At 56.2% G+C, this 13,644-nt stretch overlaps 2 protein-coding genes across 2 annotated transcripts; one reads left to right on the forward strand and one right to left on the reverse strand.

The window, feature by feature from the left end:
- Positions 1–389: 389 nt before the first annotated feature.
- MZT2B (mitotic spindle organizing protein 2B) lies at positions 390–6,481 on the forward strand. The gene is made up of 3 exons (XM_029228603.1): positions 390–601; positions 703–851; positions 6,234–6,481. The coding sequence occupies exons 1-3, from the start codon at positions 438–440 to the stop codon at positions 6,389–6,391; spliced, it is 471 nt and encodes a 156-aa protein (XP_029084436.1). The 5' UTR covers positions 390–437; the 3' UTR covers positions 6,392–6,481.
- A 690-nt stretch (positions 6,482–7,171) lies between these two features.
- Positions 7,172–10,992, reverse strand: LOC114898676 (tubulin alpha-3 chain-like). Its single transcript, XM_029228589.1, has 4 exons — positions 10,775–10,992; positions 10,091–10,239; positions 9,115–9,795; positions 7,172–7,550 (listed from the first exon to the last, which is right to left on the reverse strand). The coding sequence occupies exons 1-4, from the start codon at positions 10,893–10,895 to the stop codon at positions 7,254–7,256; spliced, it is 1,248 nt and encodes a 415-aa protein (XP_029084422.1). The 5' UTR covers positions 10,896–10,992; the 3' UTR covers positions 7,172–7,253.
- Between the last annotated feature and the right edge of the window lie 2,652 nt (positions 10,993–13,644).

The following is a 13,644-nucleotide window of genomic DNA, read 5'->3' on the forward strand; positions in this document are numbered from 1 at the left end:
TGACACAGTAAAAGGCGCGTGCGCAAAGCGAAGGACCGCCTCGGAACGCGCGTGCGCAGCGGGGAAATCCGCCGTAAGGAGCGCGCGTGCGCAAAGACGTGTCGGTGCGTTAGGGCTTCGAGGCGCGCCCCCTACCGGGGAGTCGGCACGGAACAGTTACGCTCTGGGCCCGATGGGCATTTATTGAGCGCCCACAGAATGCCCGCGCTGTACTGGGTGCCGCCACCTCGGCTAGCGCGCGGGGAAGCTCCGTCTCCAAGGGCCCGGTCTTACGCACGCCTGCAGCCGCCCGGGCCCGGGTCTGAGCGCCGGATGGCGTGGGCGCTGCGGGGAGAGGGGCGCGCGGCGGGCCGGTAGGGGGCGCGGCGGGCCGGACCGGGCGGGGCCGGTCGGAGCGGGGACCGGACCGAGCGGCGCACACCCTCTGCGGTCCGCAGATGGCGGCGCCGGGCGCGGGGCCCGGGCCGGGGCCGCCACCGGGGCTGGAGGCGGCCCTGCAGAAGCTGGCGCTGCGGCGGAAGAAGGTGCTGAGCGCCGAGGAGATGGAGCTGTTCGAGCTGGCGCAGGCGGCGGGCGGCGCCATGGACCCCGACGTGTTCAAGTGAGCGCCCGGCGGAGGCGGGGTCCCGGGGGAGTCGGGGTCCCCGGGGACGGCCGGACCGGGCGAGTAGGGCTCACTGCCGGAGCGTGTGTTCTCGCCAGGATCCTGGTGGACTTGCTGAAGCTAAACGTGGCGCCCCTCGCAGTCTTCCAGATGCTCAAGTCCATGTGCGCCGGGCAGAGGCTGGCGAGCGAGCCCCAGGACCCCGCGGCGGCGCCCCTGCCCACGCCCAGCGTGCCTGAGACCCGAGGTCAGAGCCGGGCCTGGGCGGCGGGGAGGGGGACGGGGGCGGAAGGGGAGCAGCGCCTGGCACCGCGCGGGCTTGGCCGTGAGTGCAGGCCTTTCTGTTCCTCTTGTCCCAGGACAGGCTGGGCCCATCCAAGGTCTGGCCCCTTGGGCTCTCGTCCCTAGCTTCGACTTTGCTGCCACCTTTTGAGGGTGCACTTCCAGATCGGGAGGACACAGGGTGGGAGACCCAGGCAGGCTAGACCTCGTCTGGGACTTTTGCGACCCCAGTTCCTCCCCACCTTTGCTCTGAACGTTTTTATCCCTCAAACGTGGGAACAAGGCAGCTTTGGTTCCTGTCCTCATGGCCTGTATAGCCTCTGCGGAAGTCCTCAGGGAGCAGGGCGGGCAGAGGCTTTCCTGCGTGCCCTTGTTGGCGCCCCACCCGGCCCAGGTCCTACCCAGGAATCTGGACAGCGAAGCTTCCATCCTTGGGCTGTGAGTGGGCGCAGCCTGGAAGCCATGGCTGGCAGGGTACAGAGGCCCGAGGGGCCTCCTCAGTCTGGAGGGTCACGGCTGGGGGATGAGCAGGTGCTGGTGACCAGGGTGTCATGATGGAGCTCTAATCCGCTTCGGGTGTTAACTTCTGCTCCCCATCCCAAAAACCCTCTGAAATGCAGCAGAACCTCCAGGCTGGCTCCTTAGCCAGAAACATCCTGAGAAGGGGCTGACGTTGGGGCAGAGGGCAGCTGGGCCCTGTGGGTGGGTGTGCCTTGGCCCTGGGCGCCCGTGACCCCGTCCTGAGAGGCCCTGGGCACTGGAGTGCAGGCCTCCTCACTGATGCACGCTGTCTGCTCTCTTTGTGTCTCTCTCTGACCTCCAGCAGCCTCCTTTCTCTCTGCCGAGAACTGTACCCCCCCCGCAAGGCCCTCCTTTTCCTCGGCCCTGCAGCCTGCGGCCTCTCCAGTTCTGCTCCACGGCCCAGCTGCCTCGCACTCGCCTCTTTCTCCGGGGCCCCCCGGTTCCCTCCGGTTCTCTTGCTGCCTGTTCTCTCCTTTTGCAGGTTGCGTTTATTGGTTTATCTCTGGGGGTTGGTACTCTCTCCTGTTTCCGTGGAAACTGCTGTGGCCCCCAGAAAGCCAGAGCAGCTTTGAGCTGCAAGGGCAGGACCCAGTGAGCCATCCCTGCCCCGCAGCTTAGGGACTGAGGGCGTGATTTCACAGCTCCGCTCACTAGAGACAAGTGCAGTGCTCACAGGACAGGCCCACACCCCGTCCCCAAAGGCTAACTCTGCTGGTGAGACTCTGTAGAGCTGCCCCCAGCCCAGAGGAGGACACCCAAGGGGCGGGGAAGGGACAGCATGGTGTGCTGTGGAGAGCAAAGCCTGAGGTGTGACAGGCACCTGGGCCTCTTAGATGTCATCACCCACCTGGACTGGTTGCCTGGAGGATCAGACCATGGGTCCCCTCAACTGCCTGGTTTCTGAGCTGGGGGTGCCTTCCAGGCACTGCCAGGCACGATGAGGCTGGTGTGTTAGAGTGTGAAATCCCATGGGAGCTCTAGCTGCACCCTCCCACGTGCCCCTCACTGCATCACCCACCTTGCTGTTCCAGGAGTGCCTGGAGCTTGGACAGGGGGCCTGAGGAGCGTGGGGACTAAAGGAGAGAGATCCCCTCACTCAGGTGTTTTGCCACTCCCTCCCTTGCTCAGTGCCAGGCCTGCTCTCAGTGCTGAGGGCACAGTGGGGCTGCAGGGTGGACACGCTGTCTGTCCAGTGGCTAGACATACCGACAGTGACGGGCGTCCAGTCTCGAAGGACAGCACCGGCCTTGCTGGAGTAGCAGGAGTTAAACAAGCTGGGGGCAGGGCCCTTGCACCAGCTGCAGAGTCCTGTGCGCTGCTGCATCCCCTGGGAGGGGGCTGAGCTAGGGTGTGGGGGGAGGGAGGGAGAGGGTGCAGTCAAGGGTGTGTTGGGGTGCGGGGCTGGGAGCACTGCATAGAGGGATGGGAGGTGGGGAGGAAGCCCCGGGCCAGGGAATGGAGAGGCATGGGGCACTGGGCCCCACATGGTCGTTTCCCCTTGAGTGCTCAGGCCATAGGTCCTGCTGGGCTGGGTGGCCACCAGCCAGGGTACAAGGGCACTGAGGCCCTGGGGAGATGCCCAGTGGAGGTAGAGGGCAGATAAGGGGCCGTGCCAGGAGTACACTGAGGCCGAGAGGCAGAGGCCACCAATGAGATAGATCTCTGAGGCTGCATGTCAAAGCATCTCTCCACACAGATCTCTGGTCACCTGGTTAATGGCAGGATCTGGGTAGAGAAAATAAGGAGCATTGTCACAGAGTAAGCAATGGGGGACCTTGGTGGTCTAGGCTGGTGGTGGGGGTTTGGGAACGTTGGAGCCAGCTGGCCTTAGGTTTCCCTCAGAATCGGAGTGAGATTGACCCAGACCAAGGGCTGGAGCCCCACTCAAGGGCTTCGCTCTCTGAGTTCCTGGCCATCCAGGTGCCCTGTGAGACCTGTCAGGCTCACCATTTCTGTCCTGAGAGCTCAGGGGCTTGTCTTCGTAAGGACGTGGAGTTAGGTTCAGTTGGGTGCTGTTGAAGTTTAGGGAAACCACACATTCTAAAAAGATGTCCCCCCCAGAAAGCATAAGGTGGAGTCTGGTGTGTGGAGCCATGAGGACAGGTACCCGAGCGTTGGCACCAGAAGGAATGGACACCTCATGGATAACTTTTATACTGATTACCCGCTAAAATGACATACTGGATGTTTGGGTTAATTGAAACATTTAAGTCAATTTCCTGTTTCTTTTACTTTTTAACATGGCTCTTAAAAAAGCTAAAGACCACGCAGGTGGCTCGCAGCCCATCTCTGGGGGCAGCACAGCTGCAGAGCACTCACACTGAGCTTCTCCCCAACACGGCATCGGGCCGTGTGCCTGGAGGAGTCACAGGCATGTCCATGTGGGGATCACCTCCCCAGAAGTGTGGGCTGAGTTAAGGGTTAAAGCGCACACGTGCAGTCCGTGTTGTGCATTGTTCTGTCTGTATCTGTTCTGGAAGCACCGATCAAGCCCCTGCTGTGTGCTCTGCACACCCCTGGCCACCAGACCCCGCCAGCTGGCCTTGCAGATAGCAGGGCTGTGGTGTATTCTTTCCCTCTCATTTCTCACCCACCCGTCCCCCCACCCCTCCGCACACAACATGCCTTCAGTGTTGGCTCACAGCCGGTCACTGACATTTGGCCTCAGCAGCCATCTTGTCTGTGTGACTCCATAACGGGGTGCGCCCACCACCCAGGAGAAAGCGCTCTGGGGCTTTCTATAATTCTCGTTCCTGCCCAGCTCTGTGGCAGAGCTCTCAGGGTGGGTGATCAGGGATCCCGGGGGGCCACTCCAAAGGTCAATGGCAGAGTGGGTCCTACCTGGTCTGGGTGGTTCCCCAGCTTCAGGGCCCCCCCCCTGAGTCACGGGTGGCAATGGGCTGGTGAATTTGGGGCATTTGCTTCATTAGGGGGCATCCAACACTGAGTGGCCACAGCTGGTTTCAGGGGTAGGAGGGTAAACCGGACTGTTTTTAACAGACACCCTTATCTGTCTTTGACCCTTAAGAGGGCCCCACAGGAACCAGGCCTGGGAGCATGTCCCCACCACCCCCACCGCAGCTTGTGGTCACCCTTGGCTCAGCCCCAGTCCTCACTGCATTCCATCGGACCCTAATAACCCTGTCAGGAGGGAGCTGGAGCAGGCCTGACGAGCTCCCAGATGCCCCTTGCTGGGTCCACTGGGCTCTGCAAACCTTCTTGACCTCCACAGCCGCGTGTAAAATGAGGCCTGAGTGGGTCTCCCCACGAATGCCCAAAGCATGTGATTCCTTTAGGGTTCTAAGAATCACACTGAGCTGGATAAATGGGCTATTTTCATCCTTAAAATAGTTTTCTTTGACACCTTCTATGACTCAAAGTTACATTGGTTTCTTACTTCCAGGGTTTATCGGCCTCGTCAGATTTAAAGATGAACATTACTTGCTCTTTTCTAGTTTCCTCTCATCCTTGAGTGTCCAGAGGGGCCCTGGTCATTACACTGAGGGGGAGAGGAAACTCACACATGTGCAAGCGAAAGCAAAGCTGGCTTCAAAGTGAGGCCTGCAGCTGGGACCCACCCTGCTGCTTGCGGTGGAGCTGCGCCTGAGCTGTGCTTTGGGAGAACCCGGCACCGGGGGCGAAGCCACGGGCTCCACGGACCTGATTTGGCCTGGCTCAGCCTTGGTGGGGAGGGGGAAGCATGGCCTGAGCAGGGCACTGGCACACTGGGAGACCCTGCAGAGTGGTGGGGCCCATGTACTCACAGGGTCAATCAGTGGGGACCAGAAGATTAGCATTTGTACCAGAGATGAGGGGTGATGCTTCTCTTTGCTTCTGTCTCCGGGAGTCACTGGGACAGAGTTGGCCCAGCTTCACCCTACCACATGCTCCTGTCTACTCCACCCGGCACTGGGGAACCCATTACTACTACACTTCTGTCAAATAGAGTACACATGGGCTCTTGGGGAGAAGCAACGCCAGGAAAACCCAAGCTTTCAGGGTTCCAAGCTGATGCCACTGCAACCCACCCCCCGTGCCAGGCAGCACAGACCTCCTGCTCTCTGAGGAAGAACTTTCCCAGGAAGTGTCTTGAGAAGGGCCATCCTATCCCTGCAGGAGTCCTGGGGAGAAGCTAGGTGTGAGGATTAGAGCACGGACTTGAGTCTCAAATGCAGGTCCCTCCCCTTGCCCAAGTGACAGCCGGTGAGCAGAAACAACAAGCCCCTAGGAAACTGTCATGTCTTCTGTCCAAGAGCCCCCCGTTCCCCACTGCAGGCTGTTGGACTAAACCGGGATGGAGGCTGGGGGTCAGAGCTGCGGGCCGAAGGAGAGCCCAGGTTGAAGCAGGCCCAGCGGGGAGGGACTGTGGCCCAGGCACGCTTGTCCCCCGGGGTCCTCTCTGTTGCTGATGCCACAGGCACTGGCCCAGGCATGACTGCAGACCTTCCTGGCTGTCGGCAGAAGACAGGCTAAATCTGGCAGGTTACCAGTGGGGGAGCGGCCAGAGCTGTGCTCTGCACCTGAGCGTGACCGCCCCATGGACAGGGCGCGTCCTCAGCAGGAGCCCAGTCATAGGACCCAGTGAACCTGAATATTTGTAGAACACTGAGGGGAGAGGGAGGAAAATGTATGAGGAAGAGCTTCCAAGATCCAAATCCAGAAGCCTGACTAACACGCTTCCTGCGTCACCATGTCTGGCGGGGAGGGCAGTTGCTGGGGGTCGACACGCCGAGCTGCCCCTGGCACTGCTCTCGGGACACAGACAATAGGTGTTGCGAGGTGGCCTCTGCCCGGTTGCTAACACCTGTGTTCTGTGTCTGCTCAGGGAGGAACAAAGGCAGCGGTGCCCTTGGCGGAGGCCCGACGCTGCCAGAACGCAGTGTCCGGGAAGGATCCAGCCAGAGGATGCCCCGCCAGCCCAGCGCCACCAGGCTGCCCAAGGTGGGCGGGCCGGGGAAGAGCCCCACACGGAGCAACACCTGAGCAAGAGGATTTGCACGGGCCCACCGCAGGCCGCCAGCCTCTCAGACAGGCTGCTCCTCCTGTTGGTAATAAACCTCTTTGAAAACCTGAGGGTCTGTTCAAGATGTCTTCTGTTACCTTTTGAATATATTAAGGCACAGAGATTTAGAATTAGTTCTGTGTGCTGGTCCTCGTCATGCTTCAGCTGAACCAACCAAGTGACTTCAACCAGTGACCCCACCTCCCAGACCTCATTTTTGAGCCTGTGAGAAAATGTGCATATTACCAGGTCTTCTGCCTTTTCACTGAGGCCCTCCCAGGGCGCTCAGGTGCAGCAGGGGTTTGAGCACAGAAGGGCTGTGACCTAGAGCTTTTAACCCTCTGTGGGTCACGCATGCCACAGAGAATCCAGTAAAACCCTTACCCCCAAAATGTCTTGACCTTCCACATTTGCCCCAGTTTTACAGGTTTACATGGACCTCAGGTTTTCAAACTCCAATTCTAAGCTTTTACACCTTAGTCCACTTGTCCCGTCAATAAAGAAGCCTGAAAAATGGCAAATTCAATTGAAAAACCTAACTCAGTTTTCCTAGAACTATTTGTTTTAAAACCTTGGATTGGAAACACTGACTTTTTGCCCTTGGGTCACGTCACACAAGCAGAGGCTCCTTACAGATGTAGGTCCACCCACCCCAGCAGCGCAGCCCAAGCAGCTGGACAGCCGTCCACATGGCCCAGCAGAGGGGTCCTCCCTGCTCCTGTGGACAGATGAGCGTGTTCCAGGTGAGCACAAGAGACAGAGGTTTAATTCAGAAACTGTAGATAAACATCTGTAACATGACAGTTGGCGGGGTACAGGGGGCCACTAGCCTCTCCCTCCCGTTTAGTACTCTTCCCCTTCCTCGGCCTCCGCTTCCACCGAGTCCACGCCCACCTCTTCGTAATCTTTCTCCAGCGCTGCCAGGTCCTCCCGGGCCTCCGAGAACTCGCCCTCCTCCATGCCCTCCCCCACATACCAGTGCACAAAGGCACGCTTGGCATACATGAGGTCGAACTTGTGGTCCAGGCGGGCCCAGGCCTCGGCGATGGCCGTGGTGTTGCTCAGCATGCACACGGCCCGCTGCACCTTGGCCAGGTCTCCCCCTGGGACCACCGTGGGGGGCTGGTAGTTGATGCCCACCTGCCAAAGAAGGGGAGAAGGCACTGCGTGAAGCTTCCGTCAATCCAGGAATGGTGGCTGCGTTTGTGGAAACAGAAGGCATGGAGGTGCCCACTGGCGACCCGGGGAGGCTGGGGCCACCCTGTACTCTGGGCCCAGCTGTGTGCCAGGCAAGGTGCCAGGAAAGCAGGGTTCTGGTTTCCAGACAAGGAAAATGGAAAGAGGAGCCCCAGAGCCTGCCACCCTGGCTCACACCCAAGCTGCTGGAGGGGCTGTGTCCCAGCAACTGTGACGTGATAGGTACCCAGGTGATAGGACTATCTTCCCTCTAAGAAGGGACACTGCTTGGGATTCTTCATATGTTATTTTCTCCAGAGGGTTCAACAAGATAGGGATTAATGTCTGTAGCTGAGCCTTTTCCACCCAGGCAAATCCAGAGAACACAACTGTGGCAGAATCACGAGGGCAGGTCACACCCCCTGCTTTCCCAACAAACAGTGTACACAGCAGAGTAACAAGCACACTGTCAGAGGTCCCTGACGCTGTGTGACCACTGCCATGGACGTGGCCCACATGAACGCTTAGTAAGAGGGAGGGAACGAGATCCCAGCACTGGGACCAAGGGAGAGGCAGTCCAAGCTTCAGACCAGGGATCACATGACCAGAGGTTTTGGCAGGAGATACAGGGTCTGTCAAGGGGGCTACAGCACACGTTCTAGGCTGCTGAGCCACAGGGGCTCTGTCACGGATACTCAACCCTGTCTTTGCAGCACAAGAGCTGCCACAGCAATGAGCCAATGAGTGGGGACGGCTGTGCTCACATGAAACCATTAACAAAACCAGGTGATGGGTCGGCCAGCTGTGCTGAGCCCTGGACCAGAGGAAGAAACCCAGACTCCTAGGTAAGAACCCACCGCAGCAGCGAATGTCTGAGCCAGCGGAGGCCCTAAGAGCAGGGCTCAGGGAAGCACAATTCCATTCCCAGAGGGAAGGCTGGGAATCAAGTAAGGAGCAAGGTTTCTGTCCTGTGTCCAGTGGAAGGTCGGAGCAAGCTGGGTCTAAGGACAACCCAAGACACACTGTATAGGCTCCCCAATCTCCACTTCTCCACAGAAGGATTCATGACAGTGCTGTAAATCAAACGTTCCATACGACACTTAAATTGGATGTAATTTTTACATGCCGATGGAATCAAGCAGAATTCAGAGACAACAGTCAGTTTACAGTAGTGCCCCAAGTTCAAATATCCCCATAAATTACCAAAACGCCCAGAAAATTCCTACATTTATATTCTAAGAAAAATTACTATAAGAAAAAACATCTTATTTCTAAATCAATCTATGTTTTCCACCCAAGAACTCCTCCAGATAATTTCCGTAAAAATACACTCACAGAGCTGTATCACGTGATGACTCAGGAAGGAAGTTCTAGAGACACCAGTGAAAGAATGAGAACTGTCCCCCAACTTACTAATCCATGACCCAGCCTGGCTTCCCTGTATCAGGGTACCCTCCACAAAGGGGCAGCACCCCGTCCCAGGATCTGCCACAGGCGGAATGTAAACATGCGCTACCGCCCAGCCTACCTTGAACCCAGTCGGGCACCAGTCCACAAACTGGATGGTGCGCTTGGTCTTGATGGTGGCGATGGCCGCATTGACGTCTTTGGGGACCACGTCCCCCCTGTACAGCATGCAGCAGGCCATGTACTTGCCGTGGCGAGGGTCACACTTGACCATCTGGTTGGCCGGCTCGAAGCAGGCGTTGGTGATCTCGGCCACGGACAGCTGCTCATGGTAGGCCTTCTCGGCCGAGATGACTGGGGCGTACGTGGCCAGGGGGAAGTGGATGCGGGGGTAGGGCACCAGGTTGGTCTGGAACTCCGTCAGGTCCACGTTGAGGGCACCGTCAAAGCGCAGGGAGGCCGTGATGGAGGACACGATCTGCCCGATCAGACGGTTAAGGTTGGTGTACGTGGGCCGCTCGATGTCCAGGTTGCGCCGGCAGATGTCATAGATGGCCTCGTTGTCCACCATGAAGGCACAGTCCGAGTGCTCCAGGGTCGTGTGCGTGGTCAGGATGGAGTTGTAGGGCTCCACCACAGCTGTAGACACCTGGGGGGCCGGGTAGATGGCGAACTCCAGCTTGGACTTCTTGCCGTAGTCCACCGAGAGCCGCTCCATGAGCAGAGACGCAAAGCCCGAGCCGGTGCCGCCCCCGAAGCTGTGGAAGATGAGGAAGCCCTGCAGGCCCGTGCACAGGTCCGCCTGCGGGACAGCAGAGGCCGTGAGGCCACGCCCGCACGAGCCGTGCCACCACTCCCACGGGCCCCCACAGGCCCCGGTCACGGCACACTCTTCCTCTGCAGGTTCACTATACGGGTTCAACCCATCCACAGGGAACACACATCACACTTAGCAGTTACAGACGTGGACGCACTGCGGCCACACCGGAAAGGAAGACCCTGCACTCATGGTTCTGCTGGGTTTTGCCAAAGTGATGTCCCGGGGAGATCCCGGGCCTCCCCTCCTGTCCAGGAGGCCCTCCCAGGGCCCTTCTCACCAGTTTGCGGATCCGGTCCAGGACCAGATCGACGATCTCCTTGCCGATGGTGTAATGGCCTCTGGCGTAGTTATTGGCCGCGTCCTCCTTCCCGGTGATCAGCTGCTCCGGGTGGAAGAGCTGCCTGTAGGTCCCCGTGCGCACTTCATCTGCAGAGAGGACAGCGTGCCCGAGACTCTAAGGACGGTCGCTGACTCACCGGGATGGCCAGGTCCGGGGAAACCTTCAATTCTACAGGCACGTGCTGCGCCTCGCAGGCCAGCAGTGTCAGCGTCTCACAGAAAAGGTCTCCGTGTGATACACATGCCTCATCTGCTGTTTATGGCTCCGGGAAGGTCCAGTCAACCCGAGGAACAAATGCCAGTGTGGCCAGTTCCCAAAGGCGAGGGAATGCTCACACCGCACAGGCGGTTCTGCGTGTGCGTGTTTTGTTCACACCCACAGCTACACCCGGGGTGTTGCTGAAATGGCCCTGACATACTAGACATCAGCGTGACTTTTGCCGGGCGCCCTCTGTGGCCTGGGTCTCACGGGCTCTAAGGTGACATTCTGTTCTCTCCTGGGTGGCCACCACTGAAAGGTGCTCTCTCCTGGCAGCTCCCCTTGGAAACTACCTCGGGCTTCTGATCTGGAGGAACGCAGCAAAGGTTCTGTGCTTCCCCTTCTAAGTCTAAGGGTACCTACCGACCACGGTGGGCTCCAGGTCCACGAACACGGCTCTGGGCACATGCTTGCCAGCCCCGGTCTCACTGAAGAACGTGTTGAACGAGTCATCCCCACCGCCGATGGTTTTGTCGCTTGGCATCTGGCCGTCGGGCTGAATTCCATGTTCAAGGCAGTAGAGCTCCCAGCAGGCATTGCCGATCTGGACCCCCGCCTGCCCCACGTGGATAGAGATGCACTCGCGCTGGGAACGAGAATATACACGTGAGGCCCCCTCAGCTTCAAGGCAGTTGTCACTATGTGGCACGCAAATGAGACCCAACGTCTTAAATTAATATCTCTAAAATCTTTTGGTTTCTTAACGTCTTATCAGACATTATTTTCCCATGAGCTTCCAATGGTCATTTTATGTCTGAGCATGGATGGAGACACACTTGAACTGTGAACAGGAATACAGCCATTAAAAACATCTTCCCAGCGAGACCTCCCTGGTGGCACAGCAGTTAAGACTCCACACTCCCAATGCAGGGGGCCCGGGTTTGATCCCTGGCCAGGGAACTAGAACCTACATGCATGCCACAACTAAGAGTTCGCATACCACACCTAAGGAGCCCGCCTGCCACAACTAAGGAGCCTGCGAGCCACCACTAAGGAGCCTGCCTGCCGCAACTAAGACCCAGCACAACCAAATAAATAAATAAATAAACAAGTAAATAAAACATCTTCCCAGCAATCAATAAAAAACGTTAAAAATTTTTACAAGGCCTTCCCTGGTGGCGCAGTGGTTAAGAATCCGCCTGCCAATGCAGGGGACACGGGTTCAAGCCCTGGTCTGGGAAGATCCCACATGCCGCGGAGCAACTAAGCCCGTGCGCCACAACTACTGAGCCTGTGCTCTAGAGCCCGTGAGCCAGAACTACTGAGCCCATGTGCCACAACTACTGAAGCCCGTGCGCCTAGAGCCCGTGCTCCGCAACAAGAGAGGCCACCGCAATGAGAAGCCCACACACCGCAACGAAGAGCAGCCCCCGCTCGCCGCAACTAGAGAAAAGCCTGCATGCAGCAACAAAGACCCAATGCAGCCAAAAATAAAATAAATAAATTTTTAAAAATTTATACAAATAAGCAGTCAAGCCATTTTATTTCCACCTAAGGCTGTATTTACCAACCTGATATTAACAATGGCTTAGAAAAAAAACATGATGTAACACTTTTCAGTCATTAGACAATAGGCAGCAGAAGACAGCAAGTGATTCCTTAGAGCACGGAAACAAGGCAAGCCCTACAGATGCCCCAGAAGGCTGCTGGGGACTGTCCAGGCTGCAGCTGAGAGAGGAGAAACCCAGGGATCTCCCTGAGGTGAGCAGAGAGAATCCTGTGTTGAGAGAGGTCAAGGCAGCTAGAAAGCCTGGTGCTGGCTTTCTATTTGGAGGAGAGACAGCTGCATGGAGAGAGCTCAGGGAGATCAGCAGGGGGCCCCCGAGTCCCCACTGTGGGCTGCTCAGCACAGGTGGGGAGGGACCCCTGAGCTCACACCTGCCATGGCAGAAAGATATCCTAACTCACAGAGCACTGGGTGGAGTCCTCAGTAGTGGGGCCAAGTGAGGCCAACCCTAAAGGCTGGTCTGAACCCACTTAAGAAAGCTGAATAGCAAGCCTCAAAAGGATCAAACTGTTCCCAGGTATACTAATAGCAACCTCCCAAAAGCCTAGAAACAGTTGAAAGAACAGCCAAAAAACTCTAACACCCAATAATGTAAAATTCATGTCTGGTATCCAACCTAAACTTACCATATACACCAGAAAATTAAAAAATAAAACCTAGAAAAGTCAGACAATATTACCATATGAAGAGAAAAAGCAATCAATAAAAACAGACCCAGAAATGACAGATGATAGAATTAGTAAACAAGGACATTAAAATAACTATTATATATCTACATGCTCAGGAAAGTACAGGAAAAAATGAGCATGATAAGGAGAGACATGTTTGATATAAAAAAGACCTAACTCAAATTGCTAATGATAAAAAAAAGACAATGTCTGAAATGAAAAACACACTGGATGAGATTAACAACAGATTATAAATAGTTTGTAGTAACTATAAATGAAAAGTGTACTTTAAAAATTGTATAAAAGGGCTTTCCCTGGTGGCACAGTGGTTAAGAATCCGCCTGCCAATGCAGGGGACATGGGTTCAAGCCCTGGTCTGGGAAGATCCCACATGCCGCGGAACAACTAAGCCCGGTGCACTACAACCACTGAGCCTGCGCTCTAGAGCCCACGAGCCACAACTACTGAGCCCATGTGCCTAGAGCCCATGCTCCGCAACAAGAGAAGCCACGACAATGAGAAGCCCGCGCACCTCAACGAAGAGTAGCCCCGGCTCACCCCAATGACAGAAAGCCCGTGCACAGCAACGAAGACCCAACACAGCCATAAATAAATCAATAAATAAATTTATTTTTAAAAAATTGTATAAAAACTAAAAAACTCCCCAGCAGATTATATACTAAGACCATTTGAGAATGATGAAAAAGTTCTGGAAATAGTGCTGATGGTTATACAGCATGTAAATGTACTTAATGCTACTGAATTATACACTTAAAAATGGTTAAAATGGTAACTTTTGTCATGTGTAGTTTACCACACACAAAAAAGGAGATACTCAGCAATAAAAATGAACCGTGTTGCAACAACATGGGTGAATCTCAAAATAATTATAGTGAGTGAAAGAATCCAAACAACAACAAATTAACTCAATGATCCCATTCATATAAAATCCTAGAAAATACAGAAATGTGGATTAGTGGGGGAGGGAAAGGGGGTGAGGCAGAAGGAAGGATTTACAAAGGGGTACCAGGTAATTTTGGGGGGTGATGGATATGTTC

The sequence above is a fragment of the Monodon monoceros genome, unplaced genomic scaffold (genome assembly GCF_005190385.1).
Source record: "Monodon monoceros isolate NGI ecotype Baffin Bay Population unplaced genomic scaffold, NGI_Narwhal_1 Super_Scaffold_1, whole genome shotgun sequence".
Taxonomy (NCBI): domain Eukaryota; kingdom Metazoa; phylum Chordata; class Mammalia; order Artiodactyla; family Monodontidae; genus Monodon; species Monodon monoceros.

Bases quoted from the DNA above. Each gene is read 5' to 3' on its own strand.
- MZT2B (XM_029228603.1), top strand. From the start codon at position 438: ATGGCGGCGCCGGGCGCGGGGCCCGGGCCGGGGCCGCCACCGGGGCTG. The intron at 602-702 runs GTGAGCGCCCGG...TGTTCTCGCCAG, and splicing joins ATGGACCCCGACGTGTTCAA to GATCCTGGTGGACTTGCTGA. The intron at 852-6,233 runs GTCAGAGCCGGG...GTGTCTGCTCAG, and splicing joins CAGCGTGCCTGAGACCCGAG to GGAGGAACAAAGGCAGCGGT.
- LOC114898676 (XM_029228589.1), bottom strand. From the start codon at position 10,895: ATGCCAAGCGACAAAACCATCGGCGGTGGGGATGACTCGTTCAACACG. The intron at 10,240-10,774 runs GTAGGTACCCTT...TCCTCTCTGCAG, and splicing joins CCTGGAGCCCACCGTGGTCG to ATGAAGTGCGCACGGGGACC. The intron at 7,551-9,114 runs GTAGGCTGGGCG...CTTCTTTGGCAG, and splicing joins GGTGCCCGACTGGGTTCAAG to GTGGGCATCAACTACCAGCC.